The following is a 23111-nucleotide window of genomic DNA, read 5'->3' on the forward strand; positions in this document are numbered from 1 at the left end:
GAGGCTGTGGTGCTCCAAGATGGCCTGGGTTCAAGTCCGACCGGTGGATGTTATTCCCCTCTCTCTCTCTCTCTCTCTCCCTGATTTCTGACTCTATCCACTGTCCTATCTTTACAATAAAGGCTTAAAAAAACCCAAATAAACCTTTAACATACATGGCTCCATTTAAAGCTGACACAAATGCACCAACAGTGAACACACTACAGATACAAAAGAACACCAGAGAAACCTATAATGAGCAAATTTTTTGGAAATTAAGTTGATAAAAAGATGCTGATTTAAGTGGCATCTGTCCGAAACCTTGATTCTGGCCTTGAACTTGATAACTTCTGTGTTATCAGAGTTTATCCAAAGGATATTTTGTGACATCCAGTCTCTTACATCAGTTATGCAGCGAATGAGAATGATTGGATGCCATCTTATTGCATTCACATGGTTCATTGGACAGATAAACCTGTGTATCGGCAGCATAACAACGATAGGATGACCATTGCATTGACAAAGAAAGGTGAGTCAGATCAAAAATGTATCCCCAACAGTTTGTTTGTGCTGTGGGGAGGATGTAGGAATCCTTAATAATCACAAAGAGGTTTCTATTTGATAATTATGAGGAATGAACAACGTGTTTTGCCTAGTGGTTTGCTCAGGTTCACTCTCGACATTATTTGAATTTGTTTTGTACTTCTAGCAACCACTTTGAAACACACCATCACATTAATTATAAAGCATCAGTTCCTATTTTTTATTTTAGCTGCGGTTGCAGGTGCTTCCTGAATCTATCTGGTGCCTGAATAAATACAACTCTTGTCCTCTTCTCTGTTGGGGTCAGGCCTAAGGTTTCGCTCGGTTTTTGGATGAATAGTCACAGCGGAATAGATCAGGCCGTCTGCCCCGAGATTCTGTGAATAGAAGTTTTTTTCAGTCACTCTTCTCACATAAGAATACTAAATCGTTAACTTTCAAACAACTTTAGGTAAATGAAGCACAAGTTTCGGTAAAGCTAGTGACACATTAAACATTACCTCGTCCTGTTGTGGGTCCTGTTCTTCAATATGAGCTACATGAGGGAAACAATGTGTGGTAAACTTCGATGTACAACATGGCACAACACTGTTTTTGATGCAGTTTGTAGAATAGGATTATATGGTTTTGTCTGTCATATAGGTTAAATCAACTAAATACGATTACCTTTGTGAAGCCATTTGATTTTAACAGACAGACAAATGATGATCATCACCATGACAACCACCAAACCGACCAGGACCACGATCACCAGCTTTGTCATTTCATAATTCACTTCTACAAAAAAAAAATATTAATTAGACACTGTACATTTTACTTTGAGTTGCTTGAGATTTGATTTATATTTAAATGGACCAAACAACGTGACAGGAAGGCAGGAAGAACACAAAATTTAAAGTATATCACAAGTTTTTTAAGGCCCATATATTTAAGTTCTTAAAATTGTATCTAAAGTTAAGCTGATGCCATCAAAATCCTTTTTTTTCAGGGACTGCATCAATAAAAAGACAGACCAAACTTTGAAGGGAACTTACCTTGAACCTCTAAAAATGTTGCATCAACAATCAGTGGATATCTGCTCAAATAATATCCACAAAAATGAAGTCCAGAGTCGGACAAATCCACTTGTTTGATGTTGAGGAAGACAGTGGAAATGTTTGATGTCATGTTGAATTTTCCATCTTTGAATCCACTGCAGAATGTAGCAGGTTCAAAAGACCTAAACATATGGGAGATGCAGCGAGGCTCACTTCTGTTCAGTCTGAACCAGATGATCTGTGTGTAAGTACTGGAAAAGTTGGAGCACTGCAGTGTGACTTCATCACCAGACTGGACCTCCACAGTCTGAGACTTCAAACCTGAGACGGAGATCCAAACTGAAAAAAACAGAAGTGTTAATTCTTAAGCTGACAAGATAGTAGGATTTCAAATTTTTTGTTTTATTTATTGTTTTAAAAGTAATGACTTCAGTCACAGGTGAAGAGTTAACCACTTACTGAGGCTGCAGAGAAGTGAAGCTGTTATCAAGATACAGTTCCTCATTGTGCTCTAGTTAGTGTGTGACTGAGGTCTCTCTTTATACAACAGACCTCCTGCAAGGAAGCATATATTGTGTCAAGTTAAAATTGCAGATAACCAGTCTGTGAAGGCAAGGTGTAACCAGTACAGGAAGGACTGAAGGCTGGAGGTGCTAGCACTGCTAACACCCAGCACAACACTTTCACATCTTTTATGTGCAGACACAATCACACCGTGTTTAGCCATGTTTGTTTGTATTGTGCTTGATTTTGACAGTTTTTTAAACACTGGTTGACTTGTCCAAATTTAAATTTGCAATAATAAATGAACAGGAATATCAGTAGCTAGGATCAGACCTAGCTTAAAGAGACTTTCAACGTTTGGATCAGACATCAATAAGTCTTTAACAAAAGTAAAAAAAAAGGTTCAGTTTTAAAATAAGCCTAAGGGTGCTTTCAAAAGCTGGTTGTTGTGGTGTGAAGCTTTTTATTAGTACACTCACAGCTGTACTGAGAAACTGGGTGCATGTGATAGTGGTACTGTAGATGCATGGGAACTGACTTTTGCAGTGGTCTTTATGTGGTGAACATGTACAGCTCAGAGCTTGGTGGTTTGGATGGTTTGATAAGATGAAATTAATTTCCTATTTTAATTGCTGTTGCTTGCAAGTCAGACACTGGTGCATAAGCATGCAACTGCAGGCCAGTCTTTTGGTGGTTGAGACCTCTGACAGACACAAAAAGCCCCCCCCCCTTCTTAACTTTAACAACTAAACCTTGTACAGGCTGCCTGGATTTTTTTTAAACATTTTTTTTTACTCTAATAATGTCATACAATGTGCTATTGGTAAATGTTTTAGCTCCCCTTTCCCCACTTTTTGGTCTTTGTACTCCATGCCTCCCAACTTTACAATGGTGCACATGGACACTTCTCTGGGGTCCATCCACTTCACACATAAAAGGTTAGCATCCCAGATGCAGAGGATAGGGCCTTGTATACAGATAGAACACCAACTCTTCCCTGCCTGTGTGTCCCCCATGCAAATTCCTGCTGTGTTTTAATCAAGTTTCATTTTCAGCAAATCTAAAGCACAGTGCTGTTATGCAAAAAAGAAAATAGTACAAAGGACATCCATGTCTTTACTGGCTGCTGTAATCTTTGACCAAAGATTCAAACTTCAAAAGAAAAGAGAGAGTCGACAATGGTATATGGAGAGAAACTCTATCCTTACAGTTTGAAACCAAACAGATTTGGAAAGTCTATCTGGTTGTTGAATAAAGAACATGTGTCTCCAGCTCGTTTTCAGCTGCAGGCCTTCTTCTGCTTTTTGCTTGTGGATGAAAACTCAGCGCTGCGTAAGTCACATCTTCAGAAGCCACATTCTGTAAATCAAACACGACATGAAAAGATAAATGAAGCAGAAAACGTAAAGAAATAGACTTCAGTCAAACTTACAGGCGCACTGTGGAGTTTTGGTAGAGAAATGTGAAAGTTGGAGAAGTGTACAGGTGGTATATGTTCATAACTCTTTACACAAACTCCTCAGAGTAACATTTGGTCCCTGTAACACTGTTTGAAGATAAAATGCTAAGCGGGAAGTTATGGTGGTGGGCCCGCAACATTGAAAACATAACTATCCTGGTAGCTTTTTAGCTCCAAACAGTGTTCCAGACACCCTTTTTTTCCTGGGTATAAAGTTTGTGTCTGTAGTTCAGAAAATATAAAAATTGTTTAACTTTTCAGACGTTCAAATTTCACTACAAAATCTACATAGTGCACCTTTAATCTAAGCCAAAAAATGTAATACCTCACTTTGCTGTGGATCCTGGTCCTCTTTACGCACTAAATGACAGAAGCAGAACATCCTGTCAATAAACTGCTGCTTCATATTACTGTTAACACTTTGTGGCACACAGAAAGTTTTGCATTTGCAGTCCAAATGATAGCACAACCTGTTTGAGGTTTTCTGATGAGTACAACCAGAGTAAAGATGACAGCAGAGAGGAAAACAACCAGAGCACCCAGGATCATATTCAGATAGTTGTCTCTACCAATGAATGCTTCTGCGAGAGAAATTATAAGACATGTCATTATTTTGTATAAAAATCTGTTTCCATCGATTCAAAAAAGGCAACAAAGAAATACCATCTTACCTTGAACTTTGAAGTACGTTGCACTTACAATAACTGAATTTCCTTCTGAGCTAAATCCACAGAAATAAAGTCCAGAGTGACTAAAATCCACCTGTTTCATCTTGAGAAACAGATGAGTGCTGTTGGATGTCACGTCAAAGCTGCTGTTTTGAAATTCACCAAAGAAAGAAGCTTTCTTATCGGCGCTGGACAGAGAGGAGATTCTGCTGGTGTTGGATGTGCTGTTCAGTCTGAACCAGGTTATGTGCAAGGGGAAAAGGGTGAAATTGGAGCACAGCAGTGTGACTTCTTCACCAGGTTGAGCATCCACGGTGTGAAACTCAGACACTGAGACAGACAGCAGACCTGAAGGGGGACAACATGAAAAACGATTTGTAGTTAACTGTAAGGAAGCTGAAAATGTTTGTACTAAAAGAAACAAAAAGAACAAACAGACTACTACTCAGTACTTAGTGAAGAGTAAAGCTGCAATCAAGGTAAGGCTCATCATTGTACGTACAGTATGACTGCAAGACTGAAATGTTTGTTACTCAACAGAGAGACGCAGACCACGAACAGACCTCCTGCAGACAACCAGCCCCTCTCACTCACCTCCACAGACGTCCACGCTGCACTGAGCCGGATCAACGCTCGAAAGGCTGCTGGTCCAGACGGCACCCCCGGGCGCGTGCTTAGGGCATGTGCGGAGCAGCTCACTGGGGTTTTTACGGACATCTTCAACCTGTCCCTCGCCCAAGCAGCTGTGCCAGCATGCTTCAAAGCCACCTCCATTGTCCCAGTGCCGAAACACTCCAGCCCGACAGGCCTGAACGACTACCGCCCTGTGGCACTCACACCCATCATAATGAAGTGCTTTGAGCGACTGGTCCTAGCACACCTGAAAAACTGCCTCCCACCCACACTGGACCCATTCCAGTTTGCCTACCGCAGCAATAGGAGTACAGAGGATGCAGTCTCCACTGCGCTGCACTCTGTGCTCACACATCTGGACAATAACAACACATACGCACGAATGCTGTTTGTTGATTTTAGCTCAGCATTCAACTCTGTCATCCCCTCCAAGTTAAACACTAAACTCGGAGACCTGGGCTTCAACACCTCCCTCCGTCACTGGATAATGGACTTTCTGACCAACAGACCCCAGTATGTTAGGTCAGGACACACCTGCTCCACCACCATCACACTCAACACAGGCGTACCACAGGGCTGTGTGCTGAGCCCATTCCTCTACTCCCTCTTCACCCACGACTGCAGACCTGTACATGGATCCAACACCATCATCAAGTTTGCGGATGATACGGCGGTGATTGGCCTCATCAGCAACAACGATGACACGGCCTACAGGGAGGAGGTACAGCATCTGGCCGCCTGGTGTGCTGACAACAACCTGCTCCTCAACACCAGCAAGACGAAGGAGATCATCGTGGACTTCAGGAGAGAAAGAGGAAGCACGCACAACCCCATTCACATCAACGGGATGGCTGTTGAACGTGTCTCCAGCTTCAAGTTCCTGGGGACCCACATCACAGAGGACCTCTCCTGGTCCACTAACACCTCCAGTCTGGTTAAGAAGGCTCATCAACGCCTCTTTTTCCTGAGGACACTGAAGAGACACCACCTGTCTTCAGCTGTACTGATGAACTTCTACCGCTGTGTGATCGAGAGCATCCTGACCAGCAGTGTCTCAGTCTGGTACGGAAACTGCTCTGTCGCAGACCGTAAGGCGCTACAGCGGGTGGTAAAAACCGCCCAGCGCATCACAAGGTGTCCACTTCCTGCCATTGAGGATGTCCAAAGAACACGCTGTCTGCGGCGAGCTCATGGCATCCTTAAAGACTCCTCCCACCCTGCCCACAGACTGTTTACCCTCCTGCCCTCCGGCAGGCGCTTCAGAAGCCTCCGGACCAGAACCAGCAGACTGAGGAACAGCTTTTTCCCCAGAGCTGTTTCTCTACTGAACTCTACCCCCCGAACTCTGAACTCTGTCTCTCTCTCTCTCTCCCTCTCTCTCTCCGCCCCCTGCTGACCCCCCCCCCCCCCCCCCTTTCCCCTGCATATCACCTCACACCCATCATCCCCCCACCACTCCTCCTGGTCACACACACACATCTCTCATCCATCTGTATTATTGTATTATAGTATGTTCATATTATGTCCATATTCTTTATATTATCTGTAAACTAGTATAGCATGCTCACTGCATCTTAATCTGTATATTATTAGTATAGCATGCTCACTGCACCTTAATCTGTATATTATAATCCTAAAAATACACTTATTTTGTAGCATTACTTATTTATAGCATTTATTTATATTTATTGCATCCCATTAATCCAGCCATCCAGATATACCTAATAATTCACTTTTTTTGTCTACATCTGTAAATTTTGTAATTACTGTACATAGCACAGACTCTTGCACTTAACTATTGAGAGATGAGAGAGGTGAGATGCCAAACCTCATTTCGTTACTCTATACTTGTATATGTGTAATGACAATAAAGTTGAATCTCATCTCATCTCATCTCATCTCATGGTTAGCCTATCATATTGCTGCTGTCTTTTTTTTTAAAATGTGGCTTTCTCTCTTCCACCAGATCATTCATGCCATTGTGACGCATGTTTTTCCACCTCCACATCACCACCAAGTCTTCACAGTTCACACTGTGCTCTTTTCCTGTCTAACAAGTGATGTGATCCTCATTCTCTCATCTACTTCTGCAGACAGAAGTGCTGCAGACAATGTTCCTATTTCTGAACTCATCACAATCATTAAAAAGTCACAGGGACCATTGCTGATGAAGATTTTGGGATACAAGGGAACAAACAAAGATGGCAACTCATCACATAACTCGATCTTTTAATGGATGAATGAAACCTTTATTGCCCCTAGGGGAATTTGTCTTGCACTGAGAGCATACAAACACAATATAAGTGTAAATATAAACTGTATAAAAAAGAAATTCAGGACAACACATCAAAACAAATCATTAAAAACAATCTACCTAAAGCATCACATGATGACATGTAGGGATTTCTAAAACACATCACAAAAGACATGCAGGGAGCCACAGACAGTGCTGATTCAGCAAAAGTAAATAGTAAGTAAAAGTAATATTAAGATGATAATTCAACTAACTCTCACCAACAAGCCATGCACAAGCTCAAAGCATTGTAATACTGTTTGATACAAGATCATGTCCAGTCTCCTCCTCACTCCATCTGGAAGCCACATTAATAACATTTGGCTCCGTCTCTCTTCTTACGGCTTCAGGTCAACTCTACAACTTCTTCATAGTTCAGATCATCAGAGGTCTCATTCTGTGAAAGAGAATATTTACAGTCATGATGTGTTCACTGGACATGAGTTTTATTCCCAGAGTAGACCAACATATTATGGATCTTTAAGCAGGTACAGATCATGATATTTGGTTGTTGGTCATTGATAAAAGGTCATTCAGCCGATAATTTAAAGACATGTTGACTAGTGTTGTAGTCCAGACCGCACTAACTGAGACCAAGACAAACCAGAGACCAGAGTGCTCCAGGACTGAGACAAGACCAAGACATTAAGGGAACGAGTCAAGACCAAGACCAAGACCATTACATATCACTGAAAAATCATCATCTTGTGTGTAGTGGGCGTGTCACTTACTGAGTGTAATATTTGAAAGGTTGCAGCCGTAACCAGGGATAAGAATGAAATCATGAATTCATTCATTTTTTTGGTTTTCTTTAAATGGGGCCCATTCCTTCGAATCAAAGTAATGACATGGAAAAACAACCAGTCAGTGGTGGTGTTGAGTGGTCTTGATTTAAAATCCAGAGTCGCCCAGTCTGAGACCGAGACAAAGTCTGAGTTAAAATGCTTTGATTCTGAGACTGAGACCTTCAAAAAGTGGTCTGGAGAGTGATTTGGAGTACTACAACACTAATGTTGACTCTCCTAAACTGATTCAATGTTCATGTAGCTCTGTATACGAACAAGAAGTATGTAAGCCTATCAACACACTAATATTTTTGAAACACATTAAACTATCATCAATGATTAACATCAGTATTCTTCACTAGACTTATTCATAAACTATAAAATTAAACATTCAAATGTGATTCACCTCACGGTGTCCTGGATTCTGTCTTTCTTCAGCAGCTGAGAGACAAAATATAACATCTGGTAAGTTCATTCAACATTATGTTTGAGTCATTTTAAAGACCATTGAAGGAACCTGAATGAATTTTCTATTGTGATAAAGAAAGATATAAAACATACCTGTCTGAAATGTCCTGTCTTTAACAAGCAGACCGATGATGACCATGACAAGCAAAAAAGTCAAACCACGCAGGACGACACTCACCAGAGTCGCTGCTCCATCACACTCTTCAACAAAGAAAGATCATTGTGTCAGAATACATTTTCCTTTTGGAGACTTTAAAACCTGACAAGATCAAACTGAATTATTAAGCTTCTAAGCTATTCAAAGATATAAGAAGTCTGTGCATCATAGAAATAATAATAAAAATCGTACTTGCACGGTTACTGTCCGTTCTGTCCACGTCTTCATCGTCCTCGTTACTTCCTATTAAACATTTCAATTTCTCAATATTAAAGACATACTTCTGACAATGTTTTCCTGACAAGTACAATTCATTTAAGATCAAACTAAATTATTTAAGCTTCTAAGCTATTCAAAGATATAAGAAGTCTGTAAATTATAGAAATAATAATAAATATATTACTTGTAGAGTTGTTGTTCATGCTGTTATGAGCGTCACTGCTGCCTATTAGAGAAGGATTTAATCTTAACTGATTTACATCAAAATATAAAAGACAATTTGATGATAGAAGATGTTTCAAGATCATTTACCATTAACATATACAGAAAATGAACAATTTGATAATGGGAACAGAGAGAAGGAAAAAACTTAAAAATAATCTTAACTTTGATCTTTAGATGTATCGTAGTAAGAAATGGACGTCCATCTTTGTTAAATCCACAGTAATAAATTCCAGAGTCATTTAATTCCACTGAACAGACTTTGAGAAAGATAGTAGAGGTGTTGGACAACATAGTGAATTTATGATTACTGAATTCATCACGATATGTCACTTCACTGTTATAACTGGTCATAGCAGAGACACATTGGATGTCGGTTCCTTTGACTAGTTTAAGCCAATATCTGACTTTTAAATTTTCATCCATTTTTCATCCATTTTTCCGTTCAGTTTTTTCGTCTTTTTTGAGCTGGAAAATGAGTTGTTCTGCAGTAAACTGTTCTAACCAACCTGTGGGAGCTAAGGGATCTTTGCAGTTTTTTCGGTAAGTAAAAAAGTGATTTATGTGTCATTGTTTGGTTAAAGTCGTTATCTAGCTAGCTAACACATAAGCAGTCTAAGGTTAGAAATGTTGTAAAGCTAGGTTACTTATCCGGCATGATTTATCTTTTTATTTTATTTTTAAATTGAGCAAAACTAATAACTGACATGCTGTGTTTCTTGATATTGTTGTGTCATTATTGTGATTGAAATTGTATTTAAAACCAAGAATCGTAATATAAAATCTGCTCATAGATGCGGTTCATTGACTGTACAGTTATTTTACAACAAAAATAAAAACGTCTGGTAAGGTCTCAAAAAAGTATCTAGGGCAAAAACAAAGTCACATAATTTAAATCTGGCCTGCATCATTACTAATGTGTACATGTTTACAGTCTGAGTGATAAGTGGACTATACCGAGAGTAACAGGTTTTACTTTCACCGTGCAGGCTGAAATTCATAGGACTATATACGAGGGGAGAATATTTCTCTATGTATCTAGATAAAACTAACATCAACAACCGGCGGCGGTGTAATGTAATATTAACCGAGCATCATGCTGCTTAAACGTGATAAATATTCTGCATTGTCTTCCACACACACCAATTCAACAGTCACAAGTTGATCATATTGTAAATTTAATGACACTCATTGAGAAATTGACAAACCTGACAAACATTGCAGTGATTATGACGGTGTCTGTGTTTAACACCTTTGAAAGGAAGGTGTTAACCCAGGAGACCAGTGTTACACACAACATGCTGCTGTTATTGAAGTTAGGAGGAGAGATAGGCACAATAAAAGAAAACATAAAGATTGCGTTTTCCCCCACACATGTTAATATGTTTTAAATGTCATGCATTTATTTTTTATTTCGCTTCAATAATCATTAACGAAGAGAAACACCATCCGCACAGCTGATCCAGGATTTACTGTAGCATCTTTTACAGCACTAAAAGGTCATGCACAGGCAAACAGAGAGAAGGGAAAAGAAACAATCTGTGCTCTCAAATAACAAAGCAGTCTCAAATCTTTTTGAGGAATTACAGCTAAAAAAAATTCTACTTTGCATACAGTACATCCTCTGATAAATAAAGTGAAGTACTTTGATTGTATTTCTGTGGTGTTCCTGTAGGTGACCATGATGCAGCCAGACTGAAGCAGCACATTGTGAAGGTGGGCACCATCATCTTGTCTTTGCAGTGCTGATTCTGAAGAGAACGCCTTCACATAGGACTCAAAGTTAAAATGATCTCTCATATGATTGGACTGTGTTATTGTAACCGCTATCAGCATCAAAGTAATTTTAGTAACAATTTATAATCCTTCCTAAAATGTAAGGAAGACTAGCAGAAGATTTTAACAGCCTCTATGGTTCTGCAAGAAGTCTAGTTCATGTTTAAATTGTTCTTCTTTCTGTCTTCAAGGAAATCAATGCCCAAAGGAAAACAGCAGTCCAGACTCTGATTCCAGCTCCGGTGAGGTTCAGCACACAAATTGGCTGTCTGATTATATGAGAATATTTAACATTAGTTTAATTTATCAGGCTGGCCCATGTGATGACAGTTTAAAATAATCTTCAATAGAAAGTGGCAGGAACACTTTTGTCTTAAAACATAAATTCATAAAGCTGATCATATTATTGGATTCATCCTGTCTTATTATATATTTTGTTTTTCCTCATAAATAGTTATCCTGTCTTAAAAACAAACTTTAGAACCTGAAGCTTAGCAGAACCTGAGGACAGATCTGATTTCAGGTCTGAGGCAGAAACATCACAGTAAAATTCATTATACTTTACATTTAACTCCATGATTGTTTTTCTTTATTACAGAAGATGCTCTCAGATTCAGATCCATCAACAACCACTGACAACATGGAGGACTCGTCCCCTGAGTGTTTCCTGTCCTCTCTCGATGGAGTTCTTCTCTTCATTTAACTCTTGAAATCAGTAGCACAAAACGCCAGACTGTTTGACAAGTCTGTGATTGAATAAATGGAAATGGAATCTCATGCGTATCTTGCTATGCTTATTGGCTTTAAATGTTTAATATTAAATAAGTTTGAAGGCCATTTATCTCAGACGAGACCGGCTGTGACAAGCTGAGCTCGTCTGTTAGCTTTGCTGTTGTCTTAGCTGTTGTTGGTCAAGAAGAAATGAATGTCAGTTCAAGGCCTTTTCAAATGTGAGCTATAAACTTAATTGCTAAATTATTTTACTTTGACCAACACATTGCTCCAGTTAATCAGAGACAGTCATATCAGATTTTTAAAAAGTTTATTTAAACATTTTATGAAAAGAAAAACTTCAATAAACAACCCCTGGCTTCATTAACCATGTGGAAAATAAGTAAGGGAGGCCATCAGGTCCAATTGCTGGGACATAGGAGAAAGTATAAAAAATAATTTAACAAAGAAATCCAAACAAAAATAAAGAGATCCTGGATGATTGTTTAACTGTTTAAATATGATGGAAAAGCAAATCCAACACAACCCTCCAGCATCTGGCCTTTCAAACACAGGGCAACATCATGTAAAGAAAAATAAATTTAATACTGACCATGATCTGTGTTTTATCTGAGGATGACTATGGTAGCCTTCTCACTGTTCACTGTCACAAAGCACCAGACTCTTTCCACCTTCTTCAGACATCGATCAGCTCCTCTGGGTGATGGCAGAGAGGACTCTTCATCTGGGAGAGCTGCTGGTGTAAGGTCATTTCTACCACAGTGGATGAGCAGGGCATCTGGCACAGGTGAATAAAGGAGGAGATTCCTTCAAACTATGTGACCCCAGCCTGACCTCTGTAACAGGTGTGCAGATAAAGGTTGACATTAGTCATTTTTAGGTTCTGTTGAATGGAAAATGGAAAATAAAACATCACCTTTCTATTTTTAGAGAAGCAGACATGAATCACATTGCAGACTATCAGTTTCTAACAAAATACAACATATCTTACCACCTGTAGTCTACAGTCTGTGGTGCTAACCTAGCTTAAATATAGAACGATTTCATTAAAAACAGAGGACCCAGCAGCCCACGTATTTTCAATAATGATCAAAATAGCGGGATTTTTTAAAACACAGTGTGTTTAAATATTAGACTTTGAATGTTTGTTGTACTTACACATTTCTTCATCGTAGACCGGCAGAGCGCTTTCGGCGTAGCTGGGCTGCGTAAGTCATCAGGGCAGTACGCTAAGTGGGCGGGGCGTGTTACCAGGGCTCCTGCCCCCGGACCCTACTGCGCAGACTCTGGCTCCAAATGACGTCAAAATCGCAAGATGGAAGCGCCCCTAAGCGGCGTATTTTGGCTTCAAGAACGTTGAGTGGGAACAGCTACAGTGCGTGCCCACTGGTTTTAATGACTTTACTACAAATGTAAAGATGCTTATTGTTTTGTACAACCAACAAAAGACAGTCAGCCATTTGCTGCTTCATTTCACTTTCACCCCAACCTCTCAAAGAGGTTGGGGTCCACAGGCCTCGTGGTTTTTGCCACCTCAGACCACACTGTGCTCTCTTCCTGTTGAACAAGTGATGTGATCCTCACTCACTCATCTACTTCTGCAGATAGAAGTGCTGCAGACAATGTTCCTTTTACTGAACTCATTATAATCATTAAAAAGTCACAGGGACAGACCATTGCTGATGAAGATTTTGGGATACAAGGGAACAAACAAAGATGGCAACTCATCACATAACTCGATCTTTTATTGAATGAATGAAACCTTTATTGCCCCTAGGGGAATTTGTCTTGCACTGAGAGCATACAAACACAATATAAGTGACAAAAACTGTATAAAAAACAAATTCAGGACAGCACATCAAAACAAATCATTTTTAAAAATCTACCTAAAGCATCACATGATGACATGTAGGGATTTCTAAAACACATCACAAAAGAGATGCAGGGAGCCACAGACAGTGTTGATTCAGCAAAAGTAAATAGTAAGTTAAAGTAATATTAAGATGATAATTCAACTAACTCTCACCAACAAGCCATGCAAAAGCTCAAAGCATTGTAATACTGTATGATACAAGATCATGTCCAGTCTCCTCCTCACTCCATCTAGAAGCAACATGAATAACATCTGGCTCTGGCTCTCTTCTTACGGCTTCAGGTCAACTCTATAACTTCTTCATAGTTCAGATCATCAGAGGCCTCATTCTGTGAAAGACAATATTTACAGTCATGATGTGTTCACTGGACATGAGTTTTATTCCCAGAGTAGACCAACATATTCTGGATCTTTAAGCAGGTACAGATCATGATATTTGGTTGTTGGTCATTGATAAAAGGTAATTCAGCCGATAATTTAAAGACATGTTGACTAGTGTTGTAGTCCAGACCGCACTAACTGAGACCAAGACAAACCAGAGACCAGAGTGCTCCAGGACTGAGACAAGGTCCTATATTCTGCTTTTTCTGGTTTTATATGCTCTTTAGTGTGTTTTCCAAGTGTCCTGTGCATGTTTAGGCACATCTATTTGCAAAAATTCAAAGTCTGCGGAAACGCAGCTTCTCCTACCTCCTCCTGTTAGCTGTAGCATTAGCCACATGTAACGCTCGATTCTAGCCCCCCTCCATAAAAATGTGTCAGTCCGACGTCATTGTCAGTGTGAGATCACTGATCTAAGTCCATTGGCTCGTTGTGGCAAGACCAGCAGTTTACGTTGCACGCCCGTTAACTTCTGTAGCATGCCCACGATACGCTGTAGCCTGCGGTAGCACAGTAGTGCTAAGGTGCTAATGTTTATGCTCCCCTCGGACGGAGCCAAAGTGGCTGCATTTCCAATATGGTAAAAGAGGTGGGACATTTCCGAGAACCGTGCTGAGCAACTGACCAATAACAACAGAGCGGATCAGCAGACCAATCAGAGCAGACTTGGCCCACGTGGGGTCTAACAGTGTGGGCTCAACAGAGTGTAGCTGACGGACTCAGAGCGTAGAGGGAGCAAGGAGGAGCAGTACATGAAAACAGAGACTTTTTTCAAACTTTAGCTATTGTGAACGTACAAAAGTAGGTACATAGATTAAATATATGAACCCCAAAAAGGGCATAATATGGGCTCTTTAAAATGCTTTCATTCTGAGACTGAGACTTTCCATAAGTGGTCTGGAGAGTGATTTGAAGTACTACAACACTAATGTTGACTCTCCTAAACTGATTCAATGTTCATGTAGCTCTGTATACAAACGAAAGAAGTATGTAAGTCTATCAATACACCAACATTTTTGATACACATTAAACTAACATCAATGATTAACATCAGTATTCTTCACTAGACTTATTCATAAACTATAAAATTAAACATTCAAATGTGATTCACCTCACGGTGTCCTGGATTCTGTCTTTCTTCAGCAGCTGAGAGACAAAATATAACATCTGGTAAGTTCATTCAACATTATGTTTGAGTCATTTTAAAGACCATTGAAGAAACTTGAATGAATTTTCTATTGTGATAAAGAAAGATATAAAACATACCTGTCTGAAATGTCCTGTCTTTAACAAGCAGACCGATGACGACCATCACAAGCAAAAGAGTCAAACCACGCAGGACGACACTCACCGGAGTCGCTGCTCCATCACACTCTTCAACAAAGAAAGATCATTGTGTCAGAATACATTTTCCTTTTGGAGACTTTAAAACCTGACAGGATCAAACTAAATTATTTAAGCTTTGAAGCTTTTTAAAGATATAAGAAGTCTGTGAATTATAGAAATAATAATGAAAATCTTACTTGTAGAGTTGTTGTTCATGCTGTTATGAGCGTCACTGCTGCCTATTAGAGAAGGATTTCATCTTAACTGATTTACATCAAAATATAAAAGACAATTTGCTGATAGAAGATGTTTCAAGATCATTTACCATTAAAATATACAGAAAATGAACAATGTGATAATGGGAACAGAGAGACGGAAAAATCTTACCTTTGATCTTTAGATGTATCGTAGTAAGAAATGGACGTCCATCTTTGTTAAATCCACAGTAATAAATTCCAAAGTCATTTAATTCCACTGAACGGACTTTGAGAAAGATAGTAGAGTTGTTGGACAACATATTAAATTTAGGATCATTATATCCATCATGATATGTCACTGTGCTGTTATGACTGGTCATAGTAGAGACACATTGGATGTCGGTTCCTTTGACTAGTTTAAGCCAATATCTGACTCTCACTATTTTGTCCATGCCGGAGCACATCAGTGTGACATCTTCACCAGACTGGACCTCCACAGTCTGAGACTCAGATCCTGAGACAGAGATCCAACCTGGAACAAACAGCAGAGCAGCAGAGCAGCAGAAAAGAGAACAATAGGGCAAAGAGGAGGGGTGTTTGATGTCACTTATCCTGTTCCTGTATGTGATGTCAAACATGCTGCAAGTAAAGTAAGTCAAGACACAGACATTGAGTTGTTCAGAGCTCCGCCCTTCAACATGTTTCAAAAGCGCTATTTCAAATACGTCTGCACCAAAGTACAAACATACAACATTCTGGGCCAGATTTACTCAGCTCCCAATTAAAGATTACTAAATTGCATGTTCACTCCAAAAGTTTGCACGTTTGGTTGGTGGGCGTTTTGCGGGTGATCTACTAAGAAAATTTACGTGAATGACACCAGGTGCAAACCTTGTGGAGGCAGAACTATTTAAGTTAGGCTGTTGCATGTTCTACTGGTTTACATCACAGAGAGTTTGGACAGAAAGCAGGATGACTGCAAGCGCAAAATAGGTATTAGTGGAAGAGGCAAATAAACGTACAATACTTTCGAGTTATAGGAGATAAATCTCAATATTACAAAGAAAATTTTGGTAATAAGAAAACATCGGCATTAAACAGGGCCTCTCTTTTCTTCCCTTAATCTTAAGAATGAAGTGTCAAACATTGTGCAGGAGGTGCGCACTGTGTCCTCTGTGGCACGGGCGCTCTACACATGGGCCGTTGTTGCGCACCAGATAGCTGGCCAGCGCTGTGTCTGATTGGACATAAATGTTCTGGAAAAAGGTATCGAAGACGGGGGTTCAAACAGTGGTGAGGTCCCCCAATCCAAGCGTCCTACAGAGTAGCAGCATCTTTAGAGGGAGGAGACGAGCGCATTATGGAGAGGAGTGCACCAGAGGGGGCGAGCTGGGGGAGAGACACACGACCCGAGAAAAAGGAAATCCCCAGTTTAAAATATAATGTTAGTGAAAAGAGGGAATTGTGTGTTGAAATTTTATAGAATTCAGAGGCTGTGGATGTTCAGTTTTGTTTGGCTGTAGGCTTTGGCAACAATAGCCTTAATTTTAATCATGGTGTTTCTCTTCGTTAACGATTATTGAAGCGAAATCAAAAATAAATGCATGACATTTAAAACATACTAACATGTGTGGGGAAAAACGCGATCTTTATGTCTTCTTTTATTGTGCCTATGTCTCCTCCTAACTTCAATAACAGCAGCCTGTTGTGTGTAACACTGGTCTCCTGCATTAACACCTTCCTTTCAAATACAGACACAGTCACAATCACCACAGTTTTTGTCAGGTTTTGTCAATTTTTAGTACAAATTCTCAATGAGTGTCATTAAATTTCCAATATGATCAACTTGTTACTGTTGAATTGGTGTGTGTGGAAGCCATTGCAGAACATTTATCACGTTTAAGCAGCATGATGCTCAGTTAATATTACATTACACCGCCGCCGGTTGTTGATGTTTGCGTTCACGTTTTGGTTAGTCTCTTAAATCAGTAACAATCATATTGAATCAGATCTTACCTTTAGTTTTATCTAGATACATAGAGAAATATTCTCCCCTCGTATATAGTCCTATGAATTTCAGCCTGCACGGTGAAAGTAAAACCTGTTACTCTCGGTATAGCCCACTTATCACTCAGACTGTAAACATGTACACATTAGTAATGATGCAGGCCAGATTACAATTATTTGGCTTTGTTTTTTCCCTGGATCCTTTTTGAGACCTTACCAGACGAATTTATTTTTGCTGTAAAATACATTTAACGATTAGAATACTGAATCAAATTAAAAAATAAATGCATGCCATTTATTTTTCTGTCATTTGAAACATGTAAACACTTGTGGGGAATAACACGATCTTTATGTCTTCTTTTATTGTGCCTATCTCTCCTCCTAACTTCAATAACAGCAGCCTGTTGTGTGTAACACTGGTCTCCTGGATTAGCACCTTCCTTTCAAAGGTGTTAAATTCAGACACCGTCACAATCACCGTAATTTTTGCCAGGTTTGGTAGATCATAACGCGTGTACTAACTTAACTTGTTTGCATTTTCTCCTCCCAGTATTTTGCACGTTAGGGCAGAAACGCCCCATATTGCATATTCATTAAGTCAAACGTACTAAATGGACAATGCGTGTTGTTTTGCTCATATGAAAGACGCAATCCTCACTGCACGCCGTTAGTAGATCAGATAACACTTTTTTTGCTGGTGGTATCAAGTTTGCACACATTTTAAGACACGCAAACCTTTAGTAAATCAGGCCCTCTGTGCACAGATAGAGAAAGGTGTTTAACTTTAAATGAAATGTACTTATCAGGAAAACGTTGTCAGAAGTATGTCTTTAATATTCAAAAGTTGAAATGTGTTATAAGCACACTTTATTAGTCTGAACATTTTATAGTATTTTGTACAGTTTACTGATGTAAATATTTCCTATTGATTGGAATATAAACTGTAAATAAACCAGGTTTATAAGAGGTTAAGATATAATGTAATAATCTGATATGAATGGGTTGATCCACTACAGATCACTGAAGTGACCTCAAGAGGGGCCCTACTGTGGCCTAGTCCACCCGTAGGTGGGTATTTTTGAAAACGTTCTCTGCGTTTTGACCTGTCGTACTCACACTCAAGTGTTTTGGGGTCACTGAAACGCATTTTTTTTTAGAAAACTCCTTCTGTTGCTAACTTGACTTTTTAAAGATAAAGATAAAGTTTATTGATCCCCCATGGGGGGACATTTCTTTGTTACAACAGATCAAAAACAGTAGTATAATTAGTAAAAAATAGCAAAAAGTAAAAAAACAAACATATTTACATTAATTAAATAAAGCAAGAAATTACAATAGAGATAAAATAATACTAGGCATATACTATAAACACTTTCACTTGTGGAAATACAGAGGACAGTTCTTATTAAAAAAACATACACAGTGTATAATATTACGGATTTTGACGAAAATTGTTAGAGTCAGGTTGTAGTACTGTTGAACAGTCTGACTGCAGATGGGATGAACGACCTGTGGTAGCACTCTGTCTTGCAGGGCGGGTGTCTCAGTCTGCTGCTTAAGGAGATGCTCAGGGCCGACACAGTGTCATGCAAGGGGTGAGAGGGGTTGTTCATGATGGATGTCAGCTTCGTTAACATCCTCCTCTCACCGGTCACACTTTATAATTACCATCATCTATAAAGGGTAAATAGATAGCTCATTAACCATGAGTTAATAGTTATTTACTGTTAACAAACAATGAAATGATAGTTAATAATGTTTGCGAATGATTTGTAATGCTATAACTTATGTTATAATAATAGTTTATTGATGCACACATTATAACATTTCAGACAATTGATGAAGTGTTTGTTACCAAATGATTTATAAACCTTTAAGAGATGGTTTATTAAACATCTATAAACATTACAGAGACACATGGACCAGATATTTGTTCATGGTTTGTAAATATTTTATAAAGCATCTATTAAAATGATTTGGATGGTTATTATAAAGTTGGAACTGAAGATTATAATCCCTTACTGATACTTTGTAAAGCATCTATACATATTTTTTAGATAGATAATTAATATTTTACCAATGATTAATAATTGGTTCATTAACCATCTTAAAGCATTATCCACGCCATGTTTGTGCGCCCCATTAAATGTTACATTGATGACCTATAGAAGATAATTTTTTTGCACACCAATAACAGTATTGAAAACACAATATTTGACAAACCAAAGTTAATGTTGACTAGAAGGAGACCATCAAAAAACTCAGGGGGAATCGCACCAAGGACTTGCTACTTACGGCAGCAGTAGGTCCCGATGCGGACGAAGTATGGAAGTTGGTCTGGTAGCTGGAGAGGTGCCAGATCACCTCCTAAGCACTGCCAAGGTGTCCTTGAGAAAGGCACCAAACCCCCTCCCCACCACCAGCTCAGGAGCGCCCACTGACATCTCTCCATTAGTGCATGTCCATAGGAACCTGTTTGTGTGCATGTGTGTATATACTTCTGCTTATGTGTGTGTTGCATGACTAGAGAGTGTAAAAACTGACATTTCCCCTTGTGGGGATCAATAAAGTAAATCTTAATCTTCTAAGAGATCACCTGATTGTGATAGAGTGGAACGAATGGCTGGGTAAAAAACAATATAACGCCTGCTTGATGATATAGCCCACCTTTAACTATGACACTTTACTTTTAAAAACATTCCTCTATTTTAAAAATAACATATATGTAGTGGAGGTGTAACTCAAGATATAAAGTTATTGAAAGATGGTTAGAATTCCTTTTATGCCTAAAGAAGATGATTGAAACATAACAAATATAATCATATCTAGCTGTTTCATCAAGTCACTATTAAGGGTAAACTTTTTGTTGTTGTCTTTGAGTCATTTGATGAGTTTGTAAGTGAGCCAATCGGTGAACTCTATAAGTCAGTCAGCCGACCAATCGGCAACCGCAGGAAGTCACCCTAGACTGCACCAGTGAACATCCAGGGCTTGGACATTGAGATGGTGGAGACATAGAAATACCTGGGTGTTCACCTCAACAATAAACTGAACTGGTCTCACAACACAGACGTCCTGTACAAGAAGGGCCAAAGTCGACTACACCTGCTGAGAAGACTGACGTCCTTTGGAGTGTGCAGGACATGCTCACTCATACATACACAGGTGCTCTCCCACTATGTTGACGAGCAGAGACACCTGAATAAACTTTGTAGTTCACTGCTGCTTCATACAACTCTGATGACACAAACCCAGCCGCCAACGTCGACCATTTTGGATGAGACCCGGTTGGACTTCAGGTTATTGGTGGTCATTGCAGAAGAATGGTGAGAAGATTGCATGATCATAACCAACATAACAGTGCGTTTGTGCGTTTTCATGTGGACCAAGATGCTTTTGAGAACTTAACGTGTGTGAACGGGATAATTTTTTTCAATAGAGGAAAAACCTCAGTTTTAGTTCCGTGTTGCAGCGACTCTCACAATGTAACATACTCTGTTAGGTTTAGGTAAGATAAGAGGAGGAGGAGTCTACAGTAATATGAACAGTTTTAACGTAATGTTCCTACATCATGTATTGTGTATCACATAGCTCTTTCATTCATGCTCAATCATTTTCATCGGCTGTTCACATCTATCCAATAGCACTGCTCCACTACCTCATGGTTAGCCTATCATATTGCGGCTGTCTTTTTAAAAATGTGGCTTTCTCTCTTCCACCAGATCATTCATGTCATTGTGACGTGTGTTTTTCCACCTCCACATCACCACCAAGTCTTCACAGTTTGGTCAGAGACTTCATCCCATCAGCCTCAGATCACAGCATCACCCATCTTCCCCATCAACCCCAGTCTTCACAGTGTAATCAGCTACTTCATCCCATCAACAGCTGTGCAGCCATCATTTTCATACACATGAAGACAGAAACAGACACATCTTGTGAGATTCAGTTGGTCAGTTTGTGTTAGGTTAGGGATGAAGGAGTTGGTTGAAATGTATATGACAGTGGAAATAAATGGGAAAGTCCCCTGCTGTGTTTTTTTCTGTCATTTGTTACCTCTAAAAAATGATGCATCCTTTAGCAGAGTAAATGTTTTGATATGAGACCGTACAAGAGTCACTTTGCAAAATGTCTTTTAAAAACAAAGAAGTGATGTTAGTGTGAGCGTTGAGTCTGAAGTGTGACCTCTGATGGGAGGAGCTGTGATACAGTTTGATGTTTGTCCATCACTGACTAGATTCTCACCTCTCATGACTTTAAAAATAGTCATGTGTTCCTCACTCAATCATCTACTTCTGCAGACAGAAGTGCTGCAGACAATGTTCCTATTTCTGAACTCATTATAATCATTAAAAAGTCACAGGGACAGACCATTGCTGATGAAGAGTTTTGGATACAAGGGAACAAACAAAGATGGCAACTCATCACATAACTCGATCTTTTAATGGATGAATGAAACCTTTATTGCCCCTAGGGGAATTTGTCTTGCACTGAGAGCATACAAACACAAAATAAGTGACAAAAACTGTAAAAAAAATAAAACAAAATTCAGGACAGCACATCAAAACAAATCATTTTTAAAAATCTACCTAAAGCATCACATGATGACATGTAGGGATTTCTAAAACACATCACAAAAGAGATGCAGGGAGCCACAGACAGTGCTGATTCAGCAAAAGTAAATAGTAAGTAAAAGTAATATTAAGATGATAATTCAACTAACTCTCACCAACAAGCCATGCACAAGCTCAAAGCATTGTAATACTGTTTGATACAAGATCATGTCCAGTCTCCTCCTCACTCCATCTAGAAGCAACATGAATAACATTTGGCTCTGGCTCTCTTCTTACGGCTTCAATCATCATCTTGTGTGCAGCGGGCGTGTCACTTACTGAGTGTAATATTTGAAAGGTTGCAGCCGTAACCGGGGATAAAAATGAAATTATGAATTAATTATTATTTTTTGGTTTTCTTTAAATGGGGCCCATTCCTTCTAATCAAAGTAATGACATGGAAAAACAACCAGTCAGTGGTGGTGTTGACTGGTCTTGATTTAAAATCCAGAGTCCGCCCAGTCTGAGACCGAGACAAGTCTGAGTTAAAATGCTTCGATTCTGAGACTGAGACCTTCAAAAAGTGGTCTGGAGAGTGATTTGGAGTACTACAACACTAATGTTGACTCTCCTAAACTGATTCAATGTTCATGTAGCTCTGTATACGAACAAGAAGTATGTAAGTCTATCAACACACTAATATTTTTGAAACACATTAAACTATCATCAATGATTAACATCAGTATTCTTCACTAGACTTATTCATAAACTATAAAAGTAAACATTCAAATGTGATTCACCTCACGGTGTCCTGGATTCTGTCTTTCTTCAGCAGCTGAGAGACAAAATATAACATCTGGTAAGTTCATTCAACATTATGTTTGAGTCAATTTAAAGACCATTGAAGGAACTTGAATGAATTTTCTGTTGTGATAAAGAAAGATATAAAACATACCTGTCTGAAATGTCCTGTCTTTAACAACCAGACCGATGACGACCATGACAAGCAAAAGAGTCAAACCACGCAGGACGACACTCACCAGAGTCGCTGCTCCATCACACTCTTCAACAAAGAAAGATCATTGTGTCAGAATACATTTTCCTTTTGGAGACTTTAAAACCTGACAGGATCAAACTAAATTATTAAGCTTCTAAGCTATTCAAAGATATAAGAAGTCTGTGAATTATAGAAATAATAATCAAAATCATACTTGTAGAGTTGCTGTTCATGCTGTTATGAGCGTCACTGCTGCCTATTAGAGAAGGATTTCATCTTAACTGATTTACATCAAAATATAA

General features: G+C 39.1%; 1 protein-coding gene and 1 long non-coding RNA gene across 2 annotated transcripts; both read right to left on the reverse strand.

Annotated features, from left to right (window-relative positions):
* Positions 1–3190: 3190 nt before the first annotated feature.
* LOC109978674 (uncharacterized) lies at positions 3191–8508 on the reverse strand. The gene is made up of 5 exons (XM_065950992.1): positions 8463–8508; positions 4194–4538; positions 3993–4103; positions 3848–3882; positions 3191–3422 (listed from the first exon to the last, which is right to left on the reverse strand). The coding sequence occupies exons 1-5, from the start codon at positions 8506–8508 to the stop codon at positions 3300–3302; spliced, it is 660 nt and encodes a 219-aa protein (XP_065807064.1). The 3' UTR covers positions 3191–3299.
* Positions 8509–13239: 4731 nt separating this feature from the next.
* Positions 13240–15137, reverse strand: LOC114921776 (uncharacterized). Its single transcript, XR_010664958.1, has 3 exons — positions 14996–15137; positions 14841–14875; positions 13240–13677 (listed from the first exon to the last, which is right to left on the reverse strand). It is a non-coding gene; the product is annotated as an uncharacterized lncRNA (long non-coding RNA).
* Positions 15138–23111: the final 7974 nt, after the last annotated feature.

The sequence above is a fragment of the Labrus bergylta genome, chromosome 22 (genome assembly GCF_963930695.1).
Source record: "Labrus bergylta chromosome 22, fLabBer1.1, whole genome shotgun sequence".
Classification (NCBI taxonomy): domain Eukaryota; kingdom Metazoa; phylum Chordata; class Actinopteri; order Labriformes; family Labridae; genus Labrus; species Labrus bergylta.

Coding starts and splice junctions, on each gene's coding strand:
- LOC109978674 (XM_065950992.1), bottom strand. CDS start 8,508: ATGGTCATCATCGGTCTGCTTGTTAAAGACAGGACATTTCAGACAG. Junction 3,883..3,992: donor CATCAGAAAACCTCAAACAG/GTTGTGCTATCA, acceptor TCTGTCATTTAG/TGCGTAAAGAGGACCAGGAT. Junction 3,423..3,847: donor AGGATCCACAGCAAAGTGAG/GTATTACATTTT, acceptor TTTGATTTACAG/AATGTGGCTTCTGAAGATGT.